The sequence below is a fragment of the Tupaia chinensis genome, unplaced genomic scaffold (assembly GCF_000334495.1).
Source record: "Tupaia chinensis unplaced genomic scaffold, TupChi_1.0 Scaffold145208_1, whole genome shotgun sequence".
Lineage (NCBI taxonomy): Eukaryota > Metazoa > Chordata > Mammalia > Scandentia > Tupaiidae > Tupaia > Tupaia belangeri.
Window position 1 is genome coordinate 1622351 of NW_006205068.1, and position 24283 is coordinate 1646633.

The following is a 24283-nucleotide window of genomic DNA, read 5'->3' on the forward strand; positions in this document are numbered from 1 at the left end:
ATATATATATATATATATATTTTGAGATGTTTCTGCTATAGGGCGCGTGTGCTCGCCAGAAAGACAAAGAAAGACAGAGAGACAGAAAGTAAGAAATGGCCACGCCGCAATCCCTTCTCCTCCGTTCTCCTCTTGGGATCTTGGGCATGCACGTACACTTGCCCGGTGTGAGTTTAAGCCACTGGGTCCGGGACTTGAACAGCAGTCAACTACATGGGAGTCCAGTGACATAGCCATTATGCAAACCGCTGGTCCCGCCTTAGTATATTTTCAAACAGTATGTATCTGTATGTGTATGTCTCTATTTCTAGATTCTCTGTTCTGTTTTGTTAGTCTGTCCTCAGGCTAATACCACCTTTACTTTAATATGATTCATGAAATTAGGTAGCCCTCCTTTTTTTCTTTTTTCAATGCCGCTTGACTACATTAGGTCCATTAAATTTGCATATGAATTTTAGAATCAGCTTTTAAATTTCTGACTGGCTGCTTTGATTCTATAGATCAGTTTGAGTCAATATTGACAATAATTGACAATTAAGACAACGTTCAGTCTTCCAACCTTCTGAACAAGATTTCTCTCTCTGTATAAGTAGGTCATCTTTGATATCTCTTGGCAATACTCTGTAGCTGTCGAGTGAAGGCCTCTGCTGGCCTGTTTTATCTCTGTGTATTTTGTGATGTTGGCTGCTTTTGCAAAAGATATTTTCCAGTTATCTTTCCAGTGTTGATTTCTAGGTTAATTTCATTATAGTCACAGAAAATATCTGTAATTACCATGAATCTTCTAAACACATTGAGCTTTCTTTTATGGTTCAGCATGTGGTATATCTTGGTAAATATTCTGAGTATACCTATAAAGAATATCTATTCTACTGTAATATTGGATTGTTGATAAAGTCCCGACACATTCAGAAAAATATGTCATGACTTTTCCAACAACCTAATAGTTGCAGTGTTTATAAATATTTATTAGGTCAGGTTGTTGGTTTATGATGTTGTTCAAGTCTCCTTATTCTTCTACATTTTTTTGCTAGTCAATTTTCAAGAGAGAGATTGGGGACTGATGGCGGTACAGTAGTAAAATGTGATGTGAGCCAGTCCCACATGGAAAAGTTCCAGGTTCAAGTCCAGAGACCTTCCTGAGTACACTGGACACTCATTATTGCAAGGCCGGCAAAAAGCTAGGAATGGGTTGTGGTGTCGAGGCCCTGTTGGGTGTGCTCTCTCACACACACGCTCATGGAAAAATAAGTAGATAAGCTTTAAAAAAGAATTTTTAAAAAAGAGGGAGAGAGATGTTGTCTCTAACTGTAACTGTGGATCAAACAATTTCTCCTAGAGTTTCATCAGTTTTTGCTTAATTTCTTTTGAAATTCTTTTATTAGTGTATATGTGTTTATGTTGGTATGTTCACATGGTTAATTGGTTTCTTTATTATTATGAAGTTAATTATCTTCTTGATCATTGTCTGTGCCCAGAAATTTATTCCATCTAATATTAGTAGAGGGAAAAGGGAATAAAGAAGAGATAGATGAAGTGGAAAAGAAAACAACTTTCTCTTGTTGGTTTTCATAGTGATAACATGTTTATTTGTTTGTTTGTCAGTGGGCTCATACACTTGCCAGAGAAAGAGAGAAAGAAAACACCCCTTAAGGGGATGCAATCATACCACAATTCCTTCTCTTCCATTTTTCAATCCTGTCAGAATTTTGGGGTACACACACACACACACACACACACACACACACACACACATGCCCAGTATGTTTTTCAAGCTACCTGGACCAGAATTCTAGCTATGGCCAGCCATATGAGGTTCAGCTTCCTTAACCACTACACTGTGGGGCCAGTTCAATTTTGATGGCAGAGTGTAATTGGTATTGATTTTCTTTTTTTAAGAATTATTTATTTAATTATATTTTGTTTAACATGCTATAGGGCACGTGTACTCACCAGAGAGAGACAGAGAGAAAGTGAGAAAGCAAGAAAGCAAGCTATCAGGTCTGGGACTCAAACTGCAGTTGGCCATGTGGGAGTCTTAACCACCATGCCGTTTGCTGGCTCCCATTGGTATTGATTTAAAATTAGATTTAATAATCTCTGCTTTTAAAATTTTAATTAATTAATTAATTAATTAATTAGACTTTGCTACAGTGCACATGCACTCACCAGAGAGACAGAGAAAAAGGGAAAGTGAAAAATCATCTTCCAAGGGGGATGATCATGCCTCAGTTTCTTCTCTATTCTCCTCTCAGGATTTTGAGTGCATTTACAAGTGTGCCCAGTGTGTTTTCAAGCCACTGACTCGAACCACAAAGTCAGCTGTGTGGGATCCAGCGCCTTAGGCACTATTCCACCTGCTGGCCTCAATCTCTCTGCTTTTTAATTGGAATGGATAGCTCATTTGCATTTAATATGAATATTAATATAACTAGGTTCAATCTTGTCATCCCAATGTTTTCTTTTCCACTTGTCCTATCTCTTCTTCATTCCCTTTTCCCTGTTTTTTTTTTAATTGTGTTTTTATGATTCCATTTTGTTTTCTATTTTTAGCTTCTTAACGATAACAATTTTATTTTATTATTTTAGGGATTGCTCTACAGTTTATACTATACATCTTTAACTTATCACAAACTACTTTTAAGTGACATAATACCTTTCCACATGTAGCATAACAGCTGTACAACTGTAATGTCTATTTTCCTCTTCAAACCTTGGAGGGGAAAATGTTATTGTTGTCATACATTTTATTTATACCGTGTCTTAAATATCCCCAATATGTTACTATTATCTAAGCAGACAGTCCCTTTAAAAATAGTAAATAGTTTAAATATTGTTAAAAGATTTAAATAATACAAAAAATATTTACCATATACTTATAGTTCCATTGTCCTTGCTTCTTCTTTAAATAGGTCCATATTTCCACCTGTTGTCAGATTCCTTCTGTCCAGAATACTTCCTTTAATATTTCTTGGAGAGCAGGTGTGCTGGCGATAAATTCTTTCAGTTTTTGTATGTCTGAAACCATCCCTATTTTCCTTTTGATTTTCAAAGATATTTTCATTGCCTATAGAGTTTTAGTTTGGTGATTTTTATTTCTTTCAGTATTTTAAAGATTTCTCTTCATTTTCTTCTTGGTTGCTTCTAATGAGAAACCTGCTTTGCTTTTCCATATATAATGTCTCTGTTTCCCTGTAACTACTCTTGAGTTTTGTTTTGTTTTTACTTATCATTGGTTTTAAGCAATTTGATGAACTATTTGGGATTATTGTCTTCATGTTTCTTGGGCATGGGGTTTGTTGAGCTCCTTGGACCTATGGCTTTAAACTTTTACCAAATCTGGAACTTTCTTATGACATTTGTCCTCTTCCTTTCTCTCTCTCCTTTCCTTCTGGGACTCTCTAAGTACATGTATTTTATATATCATTAGGTTTTCCCACAGCTAGTGAATTCTCTTTTCATTGTTAAAAATTCTTTTTCCAAAAATCTCTTTTATTTTTTGTTGTTTCTATTGCTGTGCCTTCAAGTATACTAAGCTATTCTCTTGCATGGTTTAATCTGTTGTTAATTTCACCCAGATGTATTTTTTATCTCAGACATTGTAGAAATTTGTTTGGGTTTTTAAAAAATGTATCTTTCATGTCTGTTCATTTTTTTCTTTTTTTAAAGGATTATTTTATTTATCCTTATTTATTTATTTTAATTTGACCAGAGGGGTGGGGAGAGAGAGAGAGAGAGGAAGGAAGTGAGAAAGCAAACTGCCAGGTATGGGACTCAAACCACGGTCAGTTACATTGGAGTCTAGTGCCCTTAACCACCATGCAACCTGGTGGCCCCTCATGTCTGTTCTTAACTGTTCCATTATTCCAACAGTTTTAAAGACTGTCTTATGTCCTTGTTTGCCCATTTCAATGTCTATATAGGTTTCATTTGATTATTATTCTTTTAGTTATGGGCTGTTTTTCTGCCCTTTTTAAAATTTGCTTTCTAAATTTTACTTTATTGTTTTAAGTTTTATTAATTTTTTTTCCATTTGACAGGGAGACTGAGAGAAAGAGAAAGAATCTTCATATCATGTTTCTCAGTGTTCTCTAAAACACCCTCTAGAGGTGGAAAGATGGACACAGGACACCCCCAGATTGCCATGTTTATCCTCTTGTTGACTTTCTTATGTATTTCCTATTAGGCTGTGGCCACCTTACTCATCTGCCCTCTGAATAGATGCCACTATGGCCTCTCCCTACCTGTGTTTGTGTAGTTTTGCACTTTAAAAAAAAATGTCACCCATGGACTTCTTAGAACTTCACATATGCATGTTTGGAAACAAACTTCACAGCCAAATCTCAACCTTTCTGCTTTCAATCAGCCAGGCCTTCTCCAGTATTGGCTGCAAAGTTGTCTCATCATGGTCTTGCTCTTTTTGCAGATTAAAGATTGAGGAGCTAGAGGGAGAACGAAGTCGGCTGGAAGAAGAGAAGAAGATGCTGGAAATGCAGCTGGAGAGACGTACCCTGCAGGTAAGCACTGGCCACAGCTACCTGGTGGAGGTGAACCTGGAACCACACATTTCTCTGTAGGGCATTGCCTGCTCCCGGGTTTCTTTCAAGATTTAAATGGTTCCTATGCCCACAGAACATCCTGGTTTTCTGACTTGTCAGTCTAAACCCAGATGGGAATTTCTCTTGCACCTTCTCTGGCTTGGGAGCACACGTCCCAGGGACCAGCAGAGTAGAGGATATCCCATTTACAGGGTTGTGCTGATCAGTAGCCTCCTTATCCTGGAGGCCTCTTCATCCTCCTCATTCATTTCTCTCCCTTCTTCACTGCACTGACCATGGGGCCTGGAGTCCATCCGATATCTGGTGTGACATGAATTACCTTGTGAGTGAGAAGCTAGAGTGAGGTCTTTCCATTGTGGTTTTGGATTTGCATTGAGCCCATGTCCATCTATCTGTCATCATGAAGTGAGACTACTATGCACATTGTTTCTGGTTTTTTTTTTTTTTTAACTTTCTTTTTGATTTTTATCCTCCTGTCTAAATTGTTCCATGGCAAAAACCATAGGTTTGAGATTACCTGGTTTTTAGGCAGGGCATTGATTTTATCTTGGCACCTATTTGAGACAAATCAAATCTCTTTTTTATTCCCAATTTCTGGTAGTGGGAGAAGTGACAGCTTTGATAAAGTGAGGCGTTGCGAGCTGCAACTGGCCTGTGCTCAGCCCTTCAGACCTGTCATCCGATACCGCTTTAATTGGGCCACAGTCTTCATGTTGGGGGCACTCGGCTGCTGGCCGGTTGGTCTCCAACTGCCCATCAGCAGTGCTACATCAGGTGGAGTCAAATGTTTTTCTGGGTATTTACTTGAGCAGAGCCTGAGCTTAGGGCTCCATAGCTCCCAATGCCTCCCTAGACCATGTTGAGGTGGGTCTGAAGGTGACTTAGAGTTGGAGGCAGGAGCCGCCAGCCAGCCCGGAGATTGGGTGGCACTTGCATCTGTGTCCACAGCCTTTGTGGGAATCCTGTCTCTCTCCTTTGTTTTTTTTCTTTTTTTTCTTTTTTTTTTTTTTTAATATCTGAGTCCCTGAAAACTCTCCTTTATAGAGTTGGCATAATTATGCCCATGTGGGGTGGCCCAGCACACAGTAGATGCTCAACAAATGCTCCTGTCTTTCCCGTTATTGAGGGCAAAGATCTCATCTCTTTTGTTTCTTGCCCCAACCCAGACATGTCCCTAGAAAGCATCTGCAGAGTGTGTGAAGCCTACTGGGAGTGTGCTGGGTTAGGGACCCCAGTCCTCCTCTGTGCAAGCCTCAGACCTGCAGCTCTAGGCAGACCTTGGGAGGGGTGTCAGCTGAGCTGCTTGGGCAGCGCAGGAGGATCTGAAGAGGCTCAATTGGCACTTGGCGGCTGCAGAGTGTTCCTATGCAGATGCCCTCTACTGCCTTCCTGTGCTCCTCTTTCTTCCCTCTGGAGAAGAGAGTCTTCAAGTTGGGCCGCTTCAAGGAAGATTGATTAAAATCAGCTGCAGTTTGACTTAATTGGGAACATATGCTTGGAGAGGGAGCTCGACTAGTTAGAACTTTTTGTAATTAGTTCACAGCTGGTTGGCGAGGAAACAGAACTCCAGTTACCACTTAGAGCGGGGGCTGTGTGCTCGCTCCGTTGTGTGCTTATGCATGCCTGGCCAGGGCTGGGAGACTGGCCTGTGTGGGAAGCTCATCATACAGCCCCACTCTGGGCTGTCCTTTTGGGTTCTCCCTAAGGGTCATTAGCTGTTCACACGCTCATCCGTAGTGACCTTCAGCATTTTTAATAAGCAGAATAGGGTTTGACAATGTCTCAGTGTTCTTGAATAAAGCCAGAAACTGAGTAGTCCTCATGTCAGCAGAAGGAGGACTGCAGTGTTGTATACCTCCCGAGGTCGGAACATTTGGGAACACAGTCTTTGTCCTCTAGGCCTGGAACCTGTGGCCTCCTAGCCCTGGCTGGCCTGCTTGCCCAGCAGTGCTGGTCCTCCTGTCCTTGGCATCTCTGGGCCAATGACTGCCCCTCATCTTTCATTTCTCCACTGGCTGAGAACCACGAACCAAAACCAAAAAAGGGTTGGGGGACAGCAGGAGAGGCCCTATTGTCATTTGCCTTGTTCTTTGATCCTGACAGAACGGATGACCCTTACTCATGGCAGGTGAGCACTGACTGGGCTTGGACTCTATAGCCTGGGGTTGGGCCACAGCTCCATCTCCCACAACTGCGGCCCTTGTCTCTGTGTGCCTCCCTGGGACGTGTCTGTCTTTGGAGATTGCAAGCAAAGGTTCCTGGAGAGTCCAGCACATGCCTGGTTGAGAGTACTGCGGCCATTATTGTTACTCCTGAAAATACCATCATCCCTAGTCCTACCATGGCAATGTAGCATGTGGCTCTCCATGCAGTGTTCTGATGGACCAAACCTGGGGCTCTGAGGGCAAGAGGACAGGCTGGACAGGGTGCCCAGGCAGCCTTTGGCACTGAGGAATTGGCCATTAGTCGCCCTGACTAGGCTGAGCACCAACCCCGGCAGGGCAGGCACAGCCCCGCATGAGAGTTGCACACGTGGGCTCAGCTCTGGTGCTCCCTTGGCATCCTCTTGGTCCCCATGTCACTGGCTGAGTGATGTCAGCATCCAGACTAAGTCCTGCTGGACTGTCCAGTGTTTTATTATGGAGCATTGTCAAACACACAGCGAAGCTGAAAGAATTTTACAGTGAGTACCACTTCCCATCTCCTCGCTTCTGCTGGGAATGTTTTTCCTGTAGCTGCTTTGTGACATGTCTACCCATCCCTCTTCCATCCATCAGTCCATTTTTTTGATGCATTTTAAAATAAATTGCAAACATCTGTACACTTTTCTCTGAATACTTCAACGTGCATGTAATTAGGTAGAATTCATCTTTGAGATTTTGAAGCCTGTGCTCCAGCGATCCCTCCCTGTTGCCCAATCGTAGTGCTTATTGGGGCAGGTTGGTGGTCAGGGATGACGGGGCCACTCTGTGTGCTCTTCCCTCTGGCCTGCATGTCGGTGGCTGGGGCTGCTTTGAGCTCGCCTGAAGTACTGCTCAGGAAAGAGACCAGACGAGCAGCCTAGTGACATTTAAAGCGAGTGTATCTTTTTTGGAAATAGAGTGGGTAGAAAATTACTGGGTTCCCTGTGAATAGAAAGCTCACGATGCCTAGAGACCGTCCTGCTCAGTCTGCGTCACCAGGCCGGCAGCACTGCTCATCATAGCTGGGTAGAGTCCCTGGCCTCCACTTCCGTCCCTGTCCGTAGTATGGGGAACAGAGGGCCCTTAACAGCTCTTTAGTCTTCTGTACCCTCCGCCACTGATGCTCACATCCTCTGTCTGCTCAGCAGCCCCGAGAGCTGCCTGGGCCATGTCTCTCTTCCCACTGGCTGCTGCAAGCCTGTGCTTATTGGCCTGTGTCCTCCTCCCATGCCTCACCTGCCAAACCTTTCCAGATCACACCTGTCAGGGAGCCTGGAGCCTAAGCTGGGGCTGTCCTCTATTCAGAAACCCTCATGCCTCTGGTTGTCCTGCTGTTGGTTTCCAGCTGCTGACTGGGCCCTGTGCCTGTCCTTCTCATGACTAGACATGATGCACATGCTTCTGGAATGTTCTCTGAGCACTGTTTCCTGCCAGCTACATTGCTTGAGCACAAGGGAAGTCCAAGCGGCTGTCCTAGCTCCTGGGGTCTTCACAAGACAGCGGTAGTGATAGTCCAACAGTAGTAGTGACCGCCGAGTGCTGGCAATGCTGGGCACCATTGTCTATGCTGTGCACATGCTGCTCCAAGCCCTGACCCCACCTGCTATCTCTCATCATGCCTCTCCCAGACCTGACTGCCGGGCATCCCCACTTAGCACCACGGGGTACTGAGTGGGGAGTTTATGTCTTTAGATACTGTAGGATAAGATTCCAGAAGACAGTGGGATCAAAGGGCATCTGCGTTTCTTTCATTAGATACTGTCAGATGGTTTTTTTACAAAACCACTATGCACATGTAGAAGCTAAAGATCACAGAGCTCAGGGACCTGCCTTATGCAGGGAGGTGACAGAGCCAAGGTTCAGACTCACATTCCCCCAGTTGCAAAGACCTTGGCCTTCTAGCGAGTGGAGCCTCAGAGTCTCCTCAGCAGCATCTCAAGCTCTCCCCTGCCCCATCCTGCCCTCAGTGCCTGTCGTGTTGTGAGGACCACAGATCTGCCACCACCTTCCCATCCTTTGTGTGGTGGAGCTATGGGGAACAAAACCAAGTGTCCCTGGGCCAGCAGACCCTTTGGCTTTTCCTCCTGTCAGTATCATTCTGCCCCATGCTGGCAGTGTTCATCCCCCCCACCTGGTTCTGTCTGCAGAGGCCTTCCCCGAGTCTGCCTGGGCCAAGCCCTGGCATCTCCCGCTTTCCTGAGTGTTTGATGGTTCCAGTACCCACCCAGGACTCTGCTCTAGAACCCTCACTTACAGGTCAGTGGCCACCCCTGGCCCACTCTGACCATAGAGCCATGTGGATGTGGGTGAGAGAAGGCAGAGGCTGGGCTCTGTGGAGGCAGGGCCTTGTCACTTAGGCATTTCACCCAGGGTGAGCACTGTATCTACTGAACCCCAGTTCTCTCCTTGGGAAAAGGACGGCCCTGCCTGCTTCCCCGGGTGGAAGTGAGAATGCCACAAATCACATCCATAAAGTACCTAGTATCATCCTTATACGGTGACTCCCTTCTACTGAGAGGTAACATTTTTTCTAACACACATTCTGACTCCTCTTTTAACTCAGAAGACAGCGTATTTTGACACTGTTCCACATCTTCCTTTTCTCATTTAAGGCTTTTTGAGACATCCCTGCCCATCGTTGCCCTGTGTCATATTTGCTGTAGCGAAGCTGCGTAGTGCTTCATTGCAGACACGCCCCGCGTCCCTTAACCTCCTGAGGGAGCACACGGGGGTCGTTGTGAGCGCCTCCTGGGGCTGCTGTTTCCTGAGTCTACTTGTGGGGTAAGATTCCAGAAGAGAGTGGGGTCCAAGGGTATCTGCATTTCTTCCATTGGATACCATCAGGTGGCTTTTACCGAGGCCTCCTGCTTACACCAGCGCAGTGGGAAAGACCCTGCATCAGCGATACAGGGGCCGGCAGGCATTCGGAGTTTTCCCTAATGCAAACGTGACATTCAGTGTCGTTTTAACATTCGCTCCTTTATTACATGTGAGAGAGAATCTTTTATACGTTTATATGACGTGTCACGTCCAGTTTTCAAGCGAGTTGTTAGGGCTCTTCTTGCTGAGTTCTAGGAGCCCTCTGTTTATCAAGCAGTTTAGCTGTTTTCGTTATGGACTAGGAATTGTTTTTGCAATTTGTATATTTCTTCTTACTTTGCTCGAAGTCGTTTTTATTTTTTTTTAACCAAAGAGAAATTTTTCATTTGTTTTTATTTTGTGCATTGTTTAATTCATATATTTCGTTTTTAATTTTTTATGGTGCCACATTTGTCCACCTTTTCTCCTCTGGCTTCTTGGGTCCTGTATGGACCTTTCTCAAATCAGGGGGGTAAAAGAACTTTCCCATGGTTTCTTCTGGTTTCATTTCTTTACATTTAAGTCTTTAATTGACCTAGAATTTGGTTTTGGTTTAGTTTTGTTATAAGATATGACGAGTGAATTTTCAGAGGCTCTACCTATGAGCCCTAAATCTACTTATTGGAAAGCTTATCTTTTCTTCCCTGGTTTGAGGTGCTGTCTCCCTCATTTACTGTAGTCTTACCTGTCTTCAGGTGTGTGTTCGTTCTTTGTCTTCCCCTTCACTAGGCCGTGCGGCAGGGTTAGGGACCAGCTTCAAATTGTTCTTGTTACTGATATTCCCATGATTCAGTAGCTGATGTCTTGCTTATCCTACCCTGAGACTTATCTGTCGGAGTTCTTGTGGCTGTTGTTCGTTTTATATAAGGCTTCTAGTTTATTTAGCTCTTCTCACACCCCAGTCAGTTGAGAATTTTTAGTTGGAGTGTGTCGCCATAATGTAGCGTGACTGTAACTGGATCCCCAAAGCTGGGCAGTTTATAATGAAAAGAGGCTGATTTAGCCCCTGGTTTGGGAGGCTGAGAAGTCCAAGAGCATATTGTTGGCATCTGGCGAGAATCCATGGTAGGAGGCGTCGCAGGGGGAGACAGCACACGTGCTCGCTTGTCTCCCTTCCTCTTCTTATAAAACCAGCTCTGCCCCCATGGGGCCCCACCCTCAGGACCTCATCTAGTCCCAAGTACCTCCCAAAGCCTTACCTACTACTATGGCAGGCGGGGTTAAATTTTTACCACTTGGACTTCTAGGGAACAAGTTTAAGCCATAGAACTTCCGAACATTTTATAGATACTTTTTATCTTGCACATTTCTTGTTGAATTAACTTCTAGACATTGTATCTTCTTCTTGCCACTGGGTCTTTTCTGCAGCAACATCTCCTTACTGACTGGAAGGTTGCTTATAGATGCAGGCGGGATTCTGCGTGTTCAGCTCTCAGCCTGCTCAGTGGTGCTCTCTGTGTACTTTCATATGTTGAGCAAGGGAGCAAGAGCGTGCCTGGCATCTGAGGTGCGCCTGGCCCTGGGCAGAGCAGGGCTCAGCATTAGTCCCTGGGCCTTGCAGCCCCAGGCCTGCCTTCGTGCGCATGCTATATGTAAAATAAGATACTTAATGAAAGGGAAAGAAGCCCCAGCCCCCACCGCCCACCAGGGGGGCTCACAGGCTGCTCATGTTTATTAACGCTGAAGACTATAAAAAGCCAGCTCACTGATGTGAGTTTGTGTGGTGAAATTTCCACAGGCGCTGATTTCTTTTGATTTTTTTATGAGAAGAATGATGCGCCTTGAATATTAAGCCCCCTTCCCCTGTTGTCACTTCTGGGAGCTCAGTCCCTCAGGCTGAGAGCCCACAGGCACCAACATCCCAGCTCCCTCTGGAGGCACCACTGGGTCTGCATCTGCATCCCGTGCTGGCCCTGCCTGGCCTGGGCTTGGGGCGGGGATGGGGGTGGGGGGTGGTCCTCAGACCTCCTGACTGCTGGCTCAATGCCCTTATTTAAAGGCCAGCAGACTGGTTAGGAGAGCAGAGGTCCTTTGAGAAGGTCATACTCCTGAAGGTCCCTTTGTGCAGTCAGTTGGTGTCTTTTTGCCTGGTCAGTAGATCAGCTCCCCCTGCACCCAAGTCCAGAAAGCATGCGGCATATGGGAACCAGCAGTTAGCATAATGGCTATGTCGCTGGATTCCCACGTAGTCGACCGTGGTTCGCGTCCTGGACCCGGTGGCTTAAAACTCACGCCGGGCGTGTGTGTGTGCGTGCCCAAGATCCCAAGAGGAGAATGGAGGAGAAGGGATTGCGGCGTGACCATCCCCCCCCAGGGGGTGATTTCTCGCTTTCTGTCTCTGTGTCTCTCTCTGTCTGGCTGGCGAGCGCACGCGCCCTATAGTGAAAATCTCTCCAAAACAAAAAAAAAAAAGGAGAGCATGCGGTGCAGTGAACATGCAGTCAGCACCACAGGCCACGCCCCGCATGGCCTCAACATTCAGGCTGTCACTGGGACTTTCACCTTGACGTTCTTGGGCTTGTTTGCTCTGATACCTTTATCTCCACATGGTTTTGGCAAAGTTTATAGGCAAAAAAAAAAGTTAGGAGTCCAACCCTTTTTTTTTTTTTTGGAATTATTTATTTATTTTTATTTATTATTATTTTTTATTTTGACCAGAGAAAGACAGGGAGAGAGGGAAAGTCAGAAAGCGAGCCACGAGGTCCATGTTCAGCCATGTGGGAGCCCAGTGCTTTAACCACCACGCCACCTGCTGACCCTGCCCAACAGTTAAAACCTAGAAATTGGGCATGATTAAAAAAAAGTCATATATAGAGGCTGTATCTGTGTACACTGTTAAGACTCTATGCTCCCTACACTAGGACACATGGGAGGTCCTGGTTCAACCCTCATCCAGCCTGAAGTCTGAGTGCGATGTCATGCACCTGTGTAATTGCCAGTGACTTGGGAGGCTGAGGTAGAAGCGTTGTGAGTTCAAGTCTGGTCTGAGCAGCACAGTGAGACCCTGCCTAAAAAATAGCTTGGTGTAGTGGTAATGCACCTATAGTCCCAGCCGGGAGGCTGAGTCAGGTGGATTGTAACACAGTGAGAGCTTGTCTTTAGAGAAAAGAAAGGGCAGTTTTTTAGTGCACTTTGCAACCAGAGTTTAATGAGGGGCAGGCAGTCTGTGGATGGCCCTGCTCTATCTGAGCATTCCTCACTAATGATGGGGCGCCACCTCACCATGGTCTACTGTGAAGAAGTGAAGGTAGCGCCCTCTCTCAGTGGCCTTCAATGACAGTTAATGTGACAGAGGAATGGCAGTAAGGAGAGCAGACCCCGAGGACTGCCCACACTGATAAACACTGCTCAGCAATGCCAGCATCTGAACAGCTGGTTCAGTGACCCTCATGTGTTTATGCAGATAGAGGGACCCATAGGGGTCACACAGATCCCTCCATGCCCCAGGCTATGCAGGGCAGATCCTGGAGCAGGCTGCTTTCCCAGTCCTAGGTCTGGGCTGTCATCTCACAAGATCCATTCTCAGGGTGCATCCTATTCAATTTAGAAATCGCCACCACCAGAGAATTTGGGATTGGCAGAAATAAAACCAATCCAGGGAGTCCTGTTATTCTTATTCTTTGAATTTGTCTTGGGGCTTAAGGGCTGCCTCACCTCACATGCCCAGGTTTTCAGCCAGGAGAGGTGGGAAGGCTGCATGTGCCCCATTGACCTGACTGCTGCTACCCTTGTAAAGCCAGCTACAGGTAAGGTGCCCCTGTGAGGCCCCCCTTCCCACTCTGGCCTTCTCAGGTCAGCTAGTAGCTGCACCACAGGCCTAGGTTAAGAGCTGGTCTCAAAGACACGAGTGCAGGCCCCCTGAGAGCTGACTCAGTTCCCTTATTTAAAGACTAGCAGACTGGTTAGTAGAGAAGAGTTCCACAGAAAATCCTGATTGTGTAGAATGCCTCTCCCAAGCCTGTGTTACAGAAGCTGCTCTGTGTTGAAGAGCTTTCTCTGCCCTGCTTGGGGGTTTCCTTTGGGAGTTTGCGGTAACAGAAGACTTGGACTCTAAGGAAGAGTTTATGCTTACAAAGAATCCCTTGCTTCATGAGTTAGGATGCTTTGGTGGCAAATATCAGAAAGCTGTATTCATAGTGGATTAAATACTACAGCAGATTGCTTCAGGCAAAGTGTGATCAGGGTCTCAGTGCTGTGTTTTTCCCTTCTTTGCTGCTCTGTTTTGCCTTCTACTTGTTGACTTCATGTGTAGGTCTCCCTCCCTCATAATCGGGGATGGTGGTTGCTTATTCACACCTACAGTAGAGAAGGAGCCTCCTCAACCCACTGCTCCAGAGTGAAGGCCCAAGACTCACTCAGAAGATGTCTCTGGGACTCATGGACGGTCCCTTACCCCGGCCCCCTCTGTCTGAGGGAAGGCAGGGCTTATTGCTGAGCCTTAGCCACTTCTGCACCCCTGCACTGGTGTGTGGGCTATGGAGAACCAGGCAGGGCCATGGCAGAATATAAGGCTCCGGGAAGGAGGAAGTGTGCCGAGGAGGCAACAGCCACTGTCTGCTTCTCAGGAGAGAAATTGTAACAGTCTGGAGTCAGAAAGCCACAAGATCGTCCAAGGACATCTCATGATTATCATTTCTTCATCTGGCATTTCTCCGTGGAGCTCTGCTTTGTGCCTGTGTCTGCCCAGCTGTGGTAGAGGCAGGAGGCACTGCGCCCTTTCCACCCAAGACTCTGAGGCAGGAACTCCTCCAGGCAACTGCCCATAGCCTCAAGCTGTTCTTAGAAGCCTTGCTAGGGATTCATTTGGCATGCTGATGGGGCCTTCTTTCCTCGCCTGGTTCTTTCTCCTGAATGTTCTACCATATTGGACAGAGCATGGCCCAGAGCCTGTACAACCTGACTGGGGTAGTGCTTCCTCTGGGCCCCACAGACCTCGTCTGCAGTGAGGAGGTTGGGCTTTGGTTACCCACGAGCAGTTGCCGTGTCTTGGGGGGAAGGGTCATGTTCCTGCAGCAGGGTGTTCCAGACCCTGAGCCAGCCCACCCATCCCTCCCATGTATCAGCCACTGCATTAAGCACTGGGTACAGCTTAGGTTAAGATAGCCACAGCGCCGACTTATGTGGAGCGCTGTTCTGTAGGGAGAGATGCAGCGGGCAGATCATATATAGACACATGAATCATACCAGACAGTGATAGGAAGTAAAAGGGGCAGGTTGTTGGGTTGGGGTTCCTGGGGGAGCAGTGTATAAGGACCTGGCAGGACCCTCTGCTCCTGGTCTCCTCTCATGATCTGAGGAAGCACAGGTGAAGGCAGCCTTCTGGCCTGCTTCAGAACTTTCCACTGCAGCTGGTGGGACGGCCACCCTGCGGGGAGCCTGGGCTTGCGTCAGTCTCCAGAGCACTGTCCAGGTATTTCCCGTGATCACGTTTGTTTCCTCTTCAGTTGCCATTGTTCCACAGAATAATACCTGACACCCGTAAGAAACCTCACCGATGTTCTGTCATAGTGCCCAATATCGTCAGGAAAGTTGAGCTTCTGGCTTAATTCGAGCTTCCTGGCAGCCTAAGAAGAAAGGAAATTGTGGCCAATCCCATGCTTTTTGTTATCAGAAAGGTTTTGTGGAGGAAGTTTGTGGACAAAACACTAAATTCCGAAAGCAGTGTTACATGTGAGGACTTCATGGTACCATGCAGTGAGTGCTCACTGGGAAGGCAGCCTAGTTCAACCACAAGATCTGACAATTCCACTTCTGGGTATATACCCCCAAGGACCAAAGCAAGGACTTTCACAGTTATTTGTACACCCATATTTAGAGTCCCATAATTCATAATAACCAAAATATGAAGATAACCCATGAGTCCCTCAGAGGATGAGTGGCTATACAAAACTGTAGCATAGACATACAGTGGGGGAGGTGTGTCTGTCCTCAAAAGGGTCATCCCGACACGGGCTACTACCGTGGGCCTCATACACAGTGAGATAGGCCAGGCAGGAAAGGGTAAATTCTTTTTTTATTTTTGGGAGAGGTTTTTGCTATAGGGCACAAGCGCTCGTCAGACAGACAGAGAGACAGAAAGCGAGAAATCACCCCCCAGGGATGATGGCCAGGACGCAGTCCCTTCTCCTCCATTCTCTTTCTGGGATCTTGGGCATGCATGCACATGCACCCCGCATGAATTTAAACCACCGGGTCTGGGACTTGAACTACAGTCAACTACATGGGAGTCCAATGACATGGCTATTATACCAACTACTAGTCCCTAGGAAAGGGTAAATTCTGCATGATCCCACTTATGTGAGGAACCTAGAGTGGTCAAATTCACAGAGACAGAAAGCAGACTGGAGGTTGCGGGGGGCTGGGGAGGGGAGAGTGAGGAGCTAGTGTTGATGGGACAGAGATTCAGTTTGGGAAGAAGAGCTCAGGAGAAGGATGGTGGTGGTGGCTGCACAGTGGTGTGAACGTGCTTAATGCCCCCGAACTGGACACTCAGAATAGTTCAGAAGGTATATTTCATGTCGTGTGTATTTTATTAAATTTTTTTTAAAAAGAGCAGCTTTGTTTAGCAACTCTTGGACTGACTCAGAGCCCCTGGGTGGGAGGAGTGAAACATCTGTGGCCAGGCATGGAGCTGGTGCTAGGGGATAGCTACTCTCGGCTTGGCCTGGCCAGGTTTGGCTCTGCCTTCACGTAGCCTCAGCCTGTCAGGTGCTCCGGCTTCATGAAGGCCCGCCATCCACCGGCAGAGATGCAACTGCCCGCCTGAACCTCCGAGGCCTCCTGCCAGCTCTTATCACGGGTTGGGCATGAGGGTTAGGCTGCTGGGTATTGTTTGCTCTCTGTGATGGGGAAATCATGATAATGGAGGCCTCCCTATTCCCAGGACTTCTGCTCAGCTGCCCAGCCAAGCAGAGCCCTGGCTCACTCACTAGGCAGGCCTCGTGACCTTGGTGTGACTGGCAGGATAAAGGGATGCCAGAAAGTGTGGCCCCCCAGACTACAGGCAGACAGCACAAACAGAAGAATGTATTTCTCCTCCTCCTAAGAAAGGTGCCCAGGGTGGGCAGCTGACGGGTGCACCTGCACCTTCGGTGTGCACCGATTGCGTGATGTGATGGGAGCTCAGGGAGAGGCCCTGGGGCAGTGGACAGGCCTCCAGGAGTGGGTGAGAAGCTAGAGCAGCAAAGCTGGAGCCCTCGCTGTTGTTGTCCATGGGCTCTGGCCACCTGCTTCTCCCCACCTGGAGTTTGGTCAATGCAGAGCAGCCCAGTAGTGGAACCCACAGCTGCCCCATGGAGGACTAAGAGGGTTGCCGAGGGGGCAGTAGTGGTGGTTGGGCCTGGGCTGTCTGCCCTTCCTAACTATTAGTTTTTCCACCCCTTCCCTCCAAATTGTTTACAAGCCGCTCACAGCAGCAGATCACCTTCAGAAGGACTCCGGGTGGAAGTCAGCGGGTGATTACCAGCCTCGGTAATTGCTGTGCTAATAGTCCTTCATCTGCTGATGAGAGCCCGAGGTCAGGCAAGCTTTAATGAGAGTGTGCAGGTCCGTGAGGTGGCACAGGATGTGTGAGAGGATGGTAGGCACATGGACGAATGGGCAGCCTGTTCACTCCCTGACCTCTCTCTTCTGACCCACCCACCCAGGCTGGTGGCATCCTCCAAAGTGGGTTGTGAGCCAAGATGGCTGCTATCATCTTGTCAAGACTGCTGTCCTTTGAGGCAGGCATTCTCACCTCTGGGTGACAGGCTGAGGTCAGGGGTCTTGGGGTCTTGCCCACAGTCGTGGAGCTTGTAGCTGGCTGAGCTAAGACCCAACTCAGGCTCTGCCTGGCCCCAGACTCAAGCACACATGTCTACCCGATGGGGACCTCATCCTGTCCATGCAGAAGTCACCTAGCAAGCTCTGCTGTGCCCTGGCAAGGAAGAGACATGCCCAGGGACCAGCCTGAACATCCCAGTCGTCCATTGACCTGTCCCTTCTGCCATCTCTTTTACCATTTGAAACTATAGACTGTACTTAGGGTAGAAAAGCAGAGTCAGACTGAGGCCAGGGAAGGCATTTAGTTTTCTCAGCATTTACTTCAAGCAAACAATTGGCAGGAAAGAAGAGGGCTGGGTCCGAACACAAGCCCCATCCTGTAGCACCTCCTGGTTCTGCCACAGCTGACTGGTCCAAGATTATCAGCAACCTCTCAGGAGCCCAGGTCCCTGCCCTAGTCCCTCCTTCTACCCCTGGAGAATGAGGATGGTGCCATCCCTGCCCTGTAGATATGCTGCAGTGACATCCCAACATGGCCCCTAGCCCAGTATACAGCACAGTGCGAGTGTCCCAGATGCCCCGTGGCTCTGAGCCAGGATGGAGTCTAAGGGCCTCTATTCTGCAGCCTCTTCAGCTTAGCCACCTCTGCTGTTCCTCTGGTTTCCGAGCCTGTGGGGAGGGAAAATGGGTGAGCGCTAGCATTTTGCTTAATGAGTGAGGATGAGATGGGGAACACAGGTGGCCTGAGGGTCCCAGTGGGGTTTGAGGGATGATAAAAATGTGAAGAGGAGAAGAGCACTAGCAGCATGCAGGACCGGGGGCTATGGGAACAAGTGTTAGGACAGGAGGAGCTCTGGCTGCTGTCTGGGGTGGGGAAGAGCCCCCTCCTCGCTGCCAGCCATCTCTCTGTCTGGGGAGTGTTTTGCGACTCTCTCTGGAGGAATTCTCAGGGAATCAAGGAAGCTGGTACTTCCCTATAGACCAGTTTGCCAGACGACCTCAGTTCTCAGTGATGTCTCTGGAGAGGATTGGGTCTTCAGACAGGTGTGGAGCTGCAGATGGACGGTGGGCCTCCTGCAGCCCGGGCACATCTGGCCAGGGCAGGAGACCACATCAGGGTTGATAGTCACCACAAGCCGCAACTGCATACCGAGCCCATCTGTGAACCATTTACCTTCCCAAGGGTTTGGTGAGGCATCCTCATTGTACAGCAGAACAGACTGAGGCTGAGAGGAAAAGAACTTGGCTAAGTCACACAACTGGCACACGCTCATCCATGTTTACACAGCAGAATGCCAGCCCTAAGGAGCGTATCAGGGCCCCACCTCAGAGAGCTGCCCGCAGAATCTCCAGGAGCAGAACTGAGCCAGCATGGCTGCCAGTCTTCAGGGCCAAGTCTTTCCTCCTAGGCTGTGTGTGTGTGTGTGTGTGTGTGTGTGTGTGTGTGTGTGTGTGTGTGTGTACACATGCCTCCTAGCACCTCCTGGTGTTATGCAGCAGCAAACAGGGTGCCCAGTCTCACTGGGCAGTGCAACCATCAGCCACTCTGTCTCCTGCCTGTGGCTGATGTGTATAAAAGATAGACAGGACTTGGGGGTGTCTGGTGGTGAAAGAAAGGTCTCAGATCTCAGCCTCCTCTAATCCCCACCCAGTGCCATCCTCCTGCTGTGCCAGCCCCTCCTCTTCCTCTCTTCACCCTTTCCAAAAGCAGGCCTCAGTGCTCTTTGGACCTTAGTTACTCCATCTGTGAACAAAGAGGTGGATCAGCCTGAAGGGAACCCCAGACTTCTCCACTAATAGTGGCAAGCTGGTCTGGCCTGTACTGCCCTCCATGAACCCCCATCGAGGGGGTTCCAGCTCACCCTGGAAGAGGCAAAATCCCCACCCCCTCCACAGCTATTCCCTGGGCACCCAACCTTGGGAGGCATATATAGGAAAGAGGCTTAGAGTGCCCAAGGGATTTGCCTGCAGTCACATAGCTGCTGAGGACTGGGACTGGAGGTGTGACCCCAGGTTGGGGCCAGGAGGCCACGAGGGTTAGTGTCCTGCCTCCTGCCTCAGTGGGTCTGGCTCTGCCTGTCCCAGCCCCAGTGGACACACCAGCGGCTGCCCTACGCTTCTTCCCAAGCTGTGCCTCTTTCAGCCAGGAGAGGTATTGATTTAGTTTTGAGGCCGGGTGATTTATAAATATGCATGAGGATTGGCGGTTATTTAACTGTGCTTTTTAATTCTCCTCGCGTTGCTGCCTCTTTCCAGCAGGGTCTCTTAGTATGCGAATCAGGCACAGGGTGGCAGGCGGCCTTCCCTCCCCTGCTTGCCGCCTGGGACCTTCCCAGGGGCAGCTGGGCCCAGGGGGCAGCCACCATCCTGGCAGAGATCCGAAGGGGAGGCGCCCCTTCGAAGTCACTTCCTGTGCATGGAGCAGCCAAGGGTCCCATAGAGCAGCAGTTGCAGGCATAGGCTGGGGTGTGTGGAGGTTGTGTCCCTGGTTCAGGTCTTAGGAGCATTAGGGCCAGAAGGAAGATCTTTAAGGATCCCACCCCCATTCTTTCACAGATGGCAGACTGAGACCCAGAGAGGACAGGAAGCCAAGGTCACCAGCAGGAAGGGGCAAATCTTACTATAGGAACAGAAATGAAGCAAATGCCTGCCCCCATCCAGACCCTCCCCTACAGAACCAGGGTACAGCCAGTTTTCAAATGCAGAAGGAAACAGCCAGCCATCTGAGCTTACACAGCATTTGGATAAAAGACAGAAATGCATGGAATGGAGAGAGGCAGGAGAAAGCCTCAGGCCACTCCTGGGGAGAACAGAAGGCAGGGGCTGCAAGGGCTCAGATAGTGAGAGTGCGCAGGACCTCTAGGAAGAGCCCGCACCCTCTCAGAGAAGCCCCTGGCCCTCCTGCCCTCCAGGACCTCTGCCAGCAACAGCCGGGCTCTACCACAGCCCTTTCTCTCTCAGCCTTCCTCCATCCCCTTCACCCTCTTGCACCTGTGCAGACCCCCTCAGTGACCTGTCTGCCCATCGGCCAGCCCAGAGGAGGGTTCAAGAATGGCGAACCTGCTCGGGCCTACCCCAGCACCTCCCTGGGCCGTCCCCCACCCGCTGACTGTTTAACTGTGGTCATTAGCAGAAACATCAGAGCACGCTCAGTCGGCAAGTGAAATATTTTTGTTTAGTCAATAATTGCACCATCGCATCAAAGGAAGGTTCAAAACTTTTCCTTTTGAGATTCTTGTCAGTGTCTCAACAGTTTTCTCAGCTGTGAATCAAACAAGGCAACAAATTTTAGCAGAAGATTATAGCCATTTCCCCCTTTCTTCCTCAAAGCTGTCATCGAGCAGCAGATCTCAGCAAAGTTGTTCCATCTCTCCCATCTGCTCGTCTGGAGCGGCGCAGCCCCCCGGACGGCACTCCTTCATGTTGGCATAAACACCACCCTGCGCCCTGCGGTGGCGGGTGGGGTGTGCGCTGGGGGAGAGACCAATGCTGTGGTGAATGGCGGAGCTCTTTCTTTTCGCTGACCGCCTCGCCACCCTCATGCCACCCCTCCACTGACAGTGCACTCCTCTCCCAGGTGGTCTCTGTTACTTCCACTGTAGGGAAGGGGGCGCATGGCTGCCTTGGCCCCTCTGAGAGAACCTACCTCCTCGCCAACAGTTATTGCAGAAGCAGGTTTCTAAGTCTCCTTCTTTCCAAGATCTGTAGAATGGGGTCTGGGAGCATGCAGGTGTCAGGAAAAGTAGGTCCAGACATGACATTTCCCCACATTGGCCAGAGGCCCTGGGTACTTAGAGAGGGTGAGAACTGTGGACCAGGTCATTGCTCAGCCAGAGGAAAGGGCCAGGACTAGGTAAAGCCAGAAAGTCAAGATCGGTCACATCAGGCATGGCACACCATTCATGCAGCACGTGCTATGGGAGCAGAAGCAGCGCAAAGGGGACCTGTGGGCCTAAGAGCCGCTGTGGCCTGGCGGGGCTGGGGAGCTCAACTAGCCCGATTGGCCATGCAGCCAGCCTGGGGACAGCACAGGCAAATATGAAAATATGAACTGAAGGCCCTTTCTGCTGGGGAAGGGGATGGAAGGGGCCTGGGACACCTGCAGACTTATACTCCTGGGCCCAGGCAGGACATGTTTCCTCCCTGAAACTCTGCCCCTACACACACACACACACACACACACACACACACACACACACACACACACACACACACACATGTACGCACCATCTCTGGGTCCTCCCATCTCAGCCTTTGTTCTCTTTCAAAGTTGTACTTAAAGTTGAAATCATGGTATATTAAAAGGGAGAGAATTGGTTTGAACACAGCATGGTTCCAGGTTCTTGGTGCCCATGGCATCGCCCACTCCCTTTTTTCTGTTTGTTTTCACTTTCTTTCCAAGTGTGTTTTTAACAGCTTTATTGAGATCTGACTTAGCTGTCAGATAACTTACCCATTCAAGGTGTACAATTCAGTAGTGTTTAGTTATGTTTGCAGATATGTGCAGCCATCACCATAGGCAATTTTAGAATTTTTAACAAAGAGCCCACACCCTGGAGCTGTTTTCCATCTCCCTGCTCCCAAGACCCTGAGTAACCAATCTATTTTCTGTCTCTGTAGACTTGCCTATTAGGTACATTTCATGTGAATGTGTCTTTTGTGAGTGGCTTTTTTTTTTATTGAGCATAGCATAATGAAGGTTCATTTATGGTATATAGTATGTGAGCATGGTTTATTCTTTTTTATGGCTGAATAATATTCCCTTGTGTGTAAATATTACATTTTGTTTACCTATTTATTCATCAATTATGGTTATTTGGGTTATTTTGACTTTTTGCTATTATAAATAAAGCTGCTGTCAGGCTGGCCAGGTGGTGTGGTAGTACAGGCAACTGTATCACACATGGCCAGTTGTGTGGCTCGAGTCCTGGACCCAGTGACTTGAAAAATATGCTGGACGTGTGTGCATATGTGCCCAAAATTCCAAGAAGAGAGTGTTGAAGGAATTGCGGCGTTATCATACCCCCTGGGTGGAGGGGTGATTTCTCTCTCTTTCTTCCTCTCTTCCTTTCTCTCTCCAATAAGAGCATACACCTATAGCAAAATAAAAAAATAAATAAAACTGCTATCAACATTCATGTGCAAGTCTTTTCAAGGATATATGTTGCACAGTTCTCTCGGATATATATCTAGGAGTGGAAGTGCTAGATAATATGGTTCCTATTAATTATTTGATGAACTGCCAGGCTGTTCTCCAAAGCAGCTACATCATTTCACACATACAACAGTGTTCGAGGTTCCAGTTTCTCCAGCATCATCATTGCTTGTTATCTGATGTCCTTTTCATTTGAGCCATCCTAGTAAGTGTGAAGCGTTATCTCACTATAATTTTGACTTCCATCTTTCTGAGCGATGGATGGCATTGAGCATCTTTTTGGTCAGATCCTTTGTCCATTGTTTTTAACTGGATTATTTTATTAATATATTCTGAATATAAGGCCCTTGGATATATGATTTGCAGACATTTTTTTTTTGTACCCCTTCTGGAGCTTGTCTTTTCACTTTCTTTGTGGTACCCTTTAAGCACAAAAGTTCTTAATTTTGATGTAGTCCAATTTATGTTTTTCTGTTATTGTTGTTCCTTGTTCTTTTGGTATTATATCCAAAAATTCATTGCCAAATCCAAAGTCATGAAGGTTGAACCCTGTTTTTTTCTTATATGTGTTTTTTAGTTTTAGGTCTTACATTTAAGTCTTTGATCTATTGTGAGTTAGTTTTTGTTATGATGTGAGGTGAGGGTCCAACTTCATTTTTTTTGCACAAGGCTATTCAGTTGTTCCAGCACCATTTATTAAAAGTACCGGTTTCCCTTATTGAATAGTCTTGGCACCCTTTCCAAAATCACTTATTTGTAGATGTAAGAATTTATTTCTGGGGACCAGAAGGTAGCGTGGTACTCAAGGTACTGGACTCCCACATGGCCAACTGCAGTTCAAGTCCCAGACACGGTGGCTTAAAAATCACCCGGGGTGGGACCAACAGTTGGCATAATGACTATGTCGCTGGACTCCCATGTAGTCGACTGTGGTTCGAGTCCCGGACCTGGTGGCTTAAACTCATACTGGGCATGTGTGTGCGTCCCCAAGATCCCCAGAGGAAAATGGAGGAGAAGGGATTGCGGAGTGATTTCTTGCTTTCTCTGTTTCTCCTTATATCTCAGTACTACACTGTCTTGACTAGCATTGGTTTGCAGTAAGTTTTGAAATTGAATTTTAGAATCAGCTTATGAATTTCTACAGAGATTCTAGTGGGAATTGTGTCAAAGGGGCAGATGGTAGTATTGCCATCTTAACAGTGTTAAGTCTTTTGATCTATGAACATGGGATGTTTTCACAATTATTTAGACCTTCTTTAGTTTCATTCAACATAACTCTATTGCCTTTGTTTTTGGAAGGTGTGTCTGGCTCCCTTGTTGGGGCTGAGCACAGGAGTGGTTCTGTTCATTGTAGGATAGAGTCATTTCTCCTTGCTCCCTGTCATGTAGGCTATCCCAAAAACTGGCCTGCAGACATGGGTCCTGTGAGTCTGGAGACATGCTCTGCCATGGATCCGCTCAGCACACCTGACAGGAAGATCTTTATTCCCTGTCTTGGTCTATTATTGCTTTGCTGACAGACCTGAGACAGGGTAATTTATAAAGAAATAGAAGTGTATTTGACTCACAGGTCTGGTGTCTGAAAAGTCAAAAGGTATAAGGGCAGTCTGTAACATGACTGGAGCAGATAGGGTGTCAGGCCAGTGCAGAGAAAGAGCTACACGAGGCTTTCTCTTTTATAACAATCCACCCTTCAGAGAACAAACCCCTTAAGAAGAGAGCTAGAACTCTCATGAGTCTACATTAATCCATTCACAAGACCAGTA

General features: G+C 47.7%; 1 protein-coding gene across 8 annotated transcripts in view; it reads left to right on the forward strand.

Annotated features, from left to right (window-relative positions):
• The window catches only part of MAD1L1 (mitotic arrest deficient 1 like 1), a 598556-nt gene that overhangs the window by 392026 nt on the left and 182247 nt on the right, over window positions 1-24283 (forward strand). For all 8 annotated transcript variants that reach the window (XM_006167865.3, XM_006167866.3, XM_006167868.3 and 5 more), the window contains one exon: window positions 4427-4517. In XM_006167865.3, coding sequence (XP_006167927.1) covers window positions 4427-4517 — 91 coding nt within the window. The remainder of the gene's footprint in view (window positions 1-4426; window positions 4518-24283) is intronic.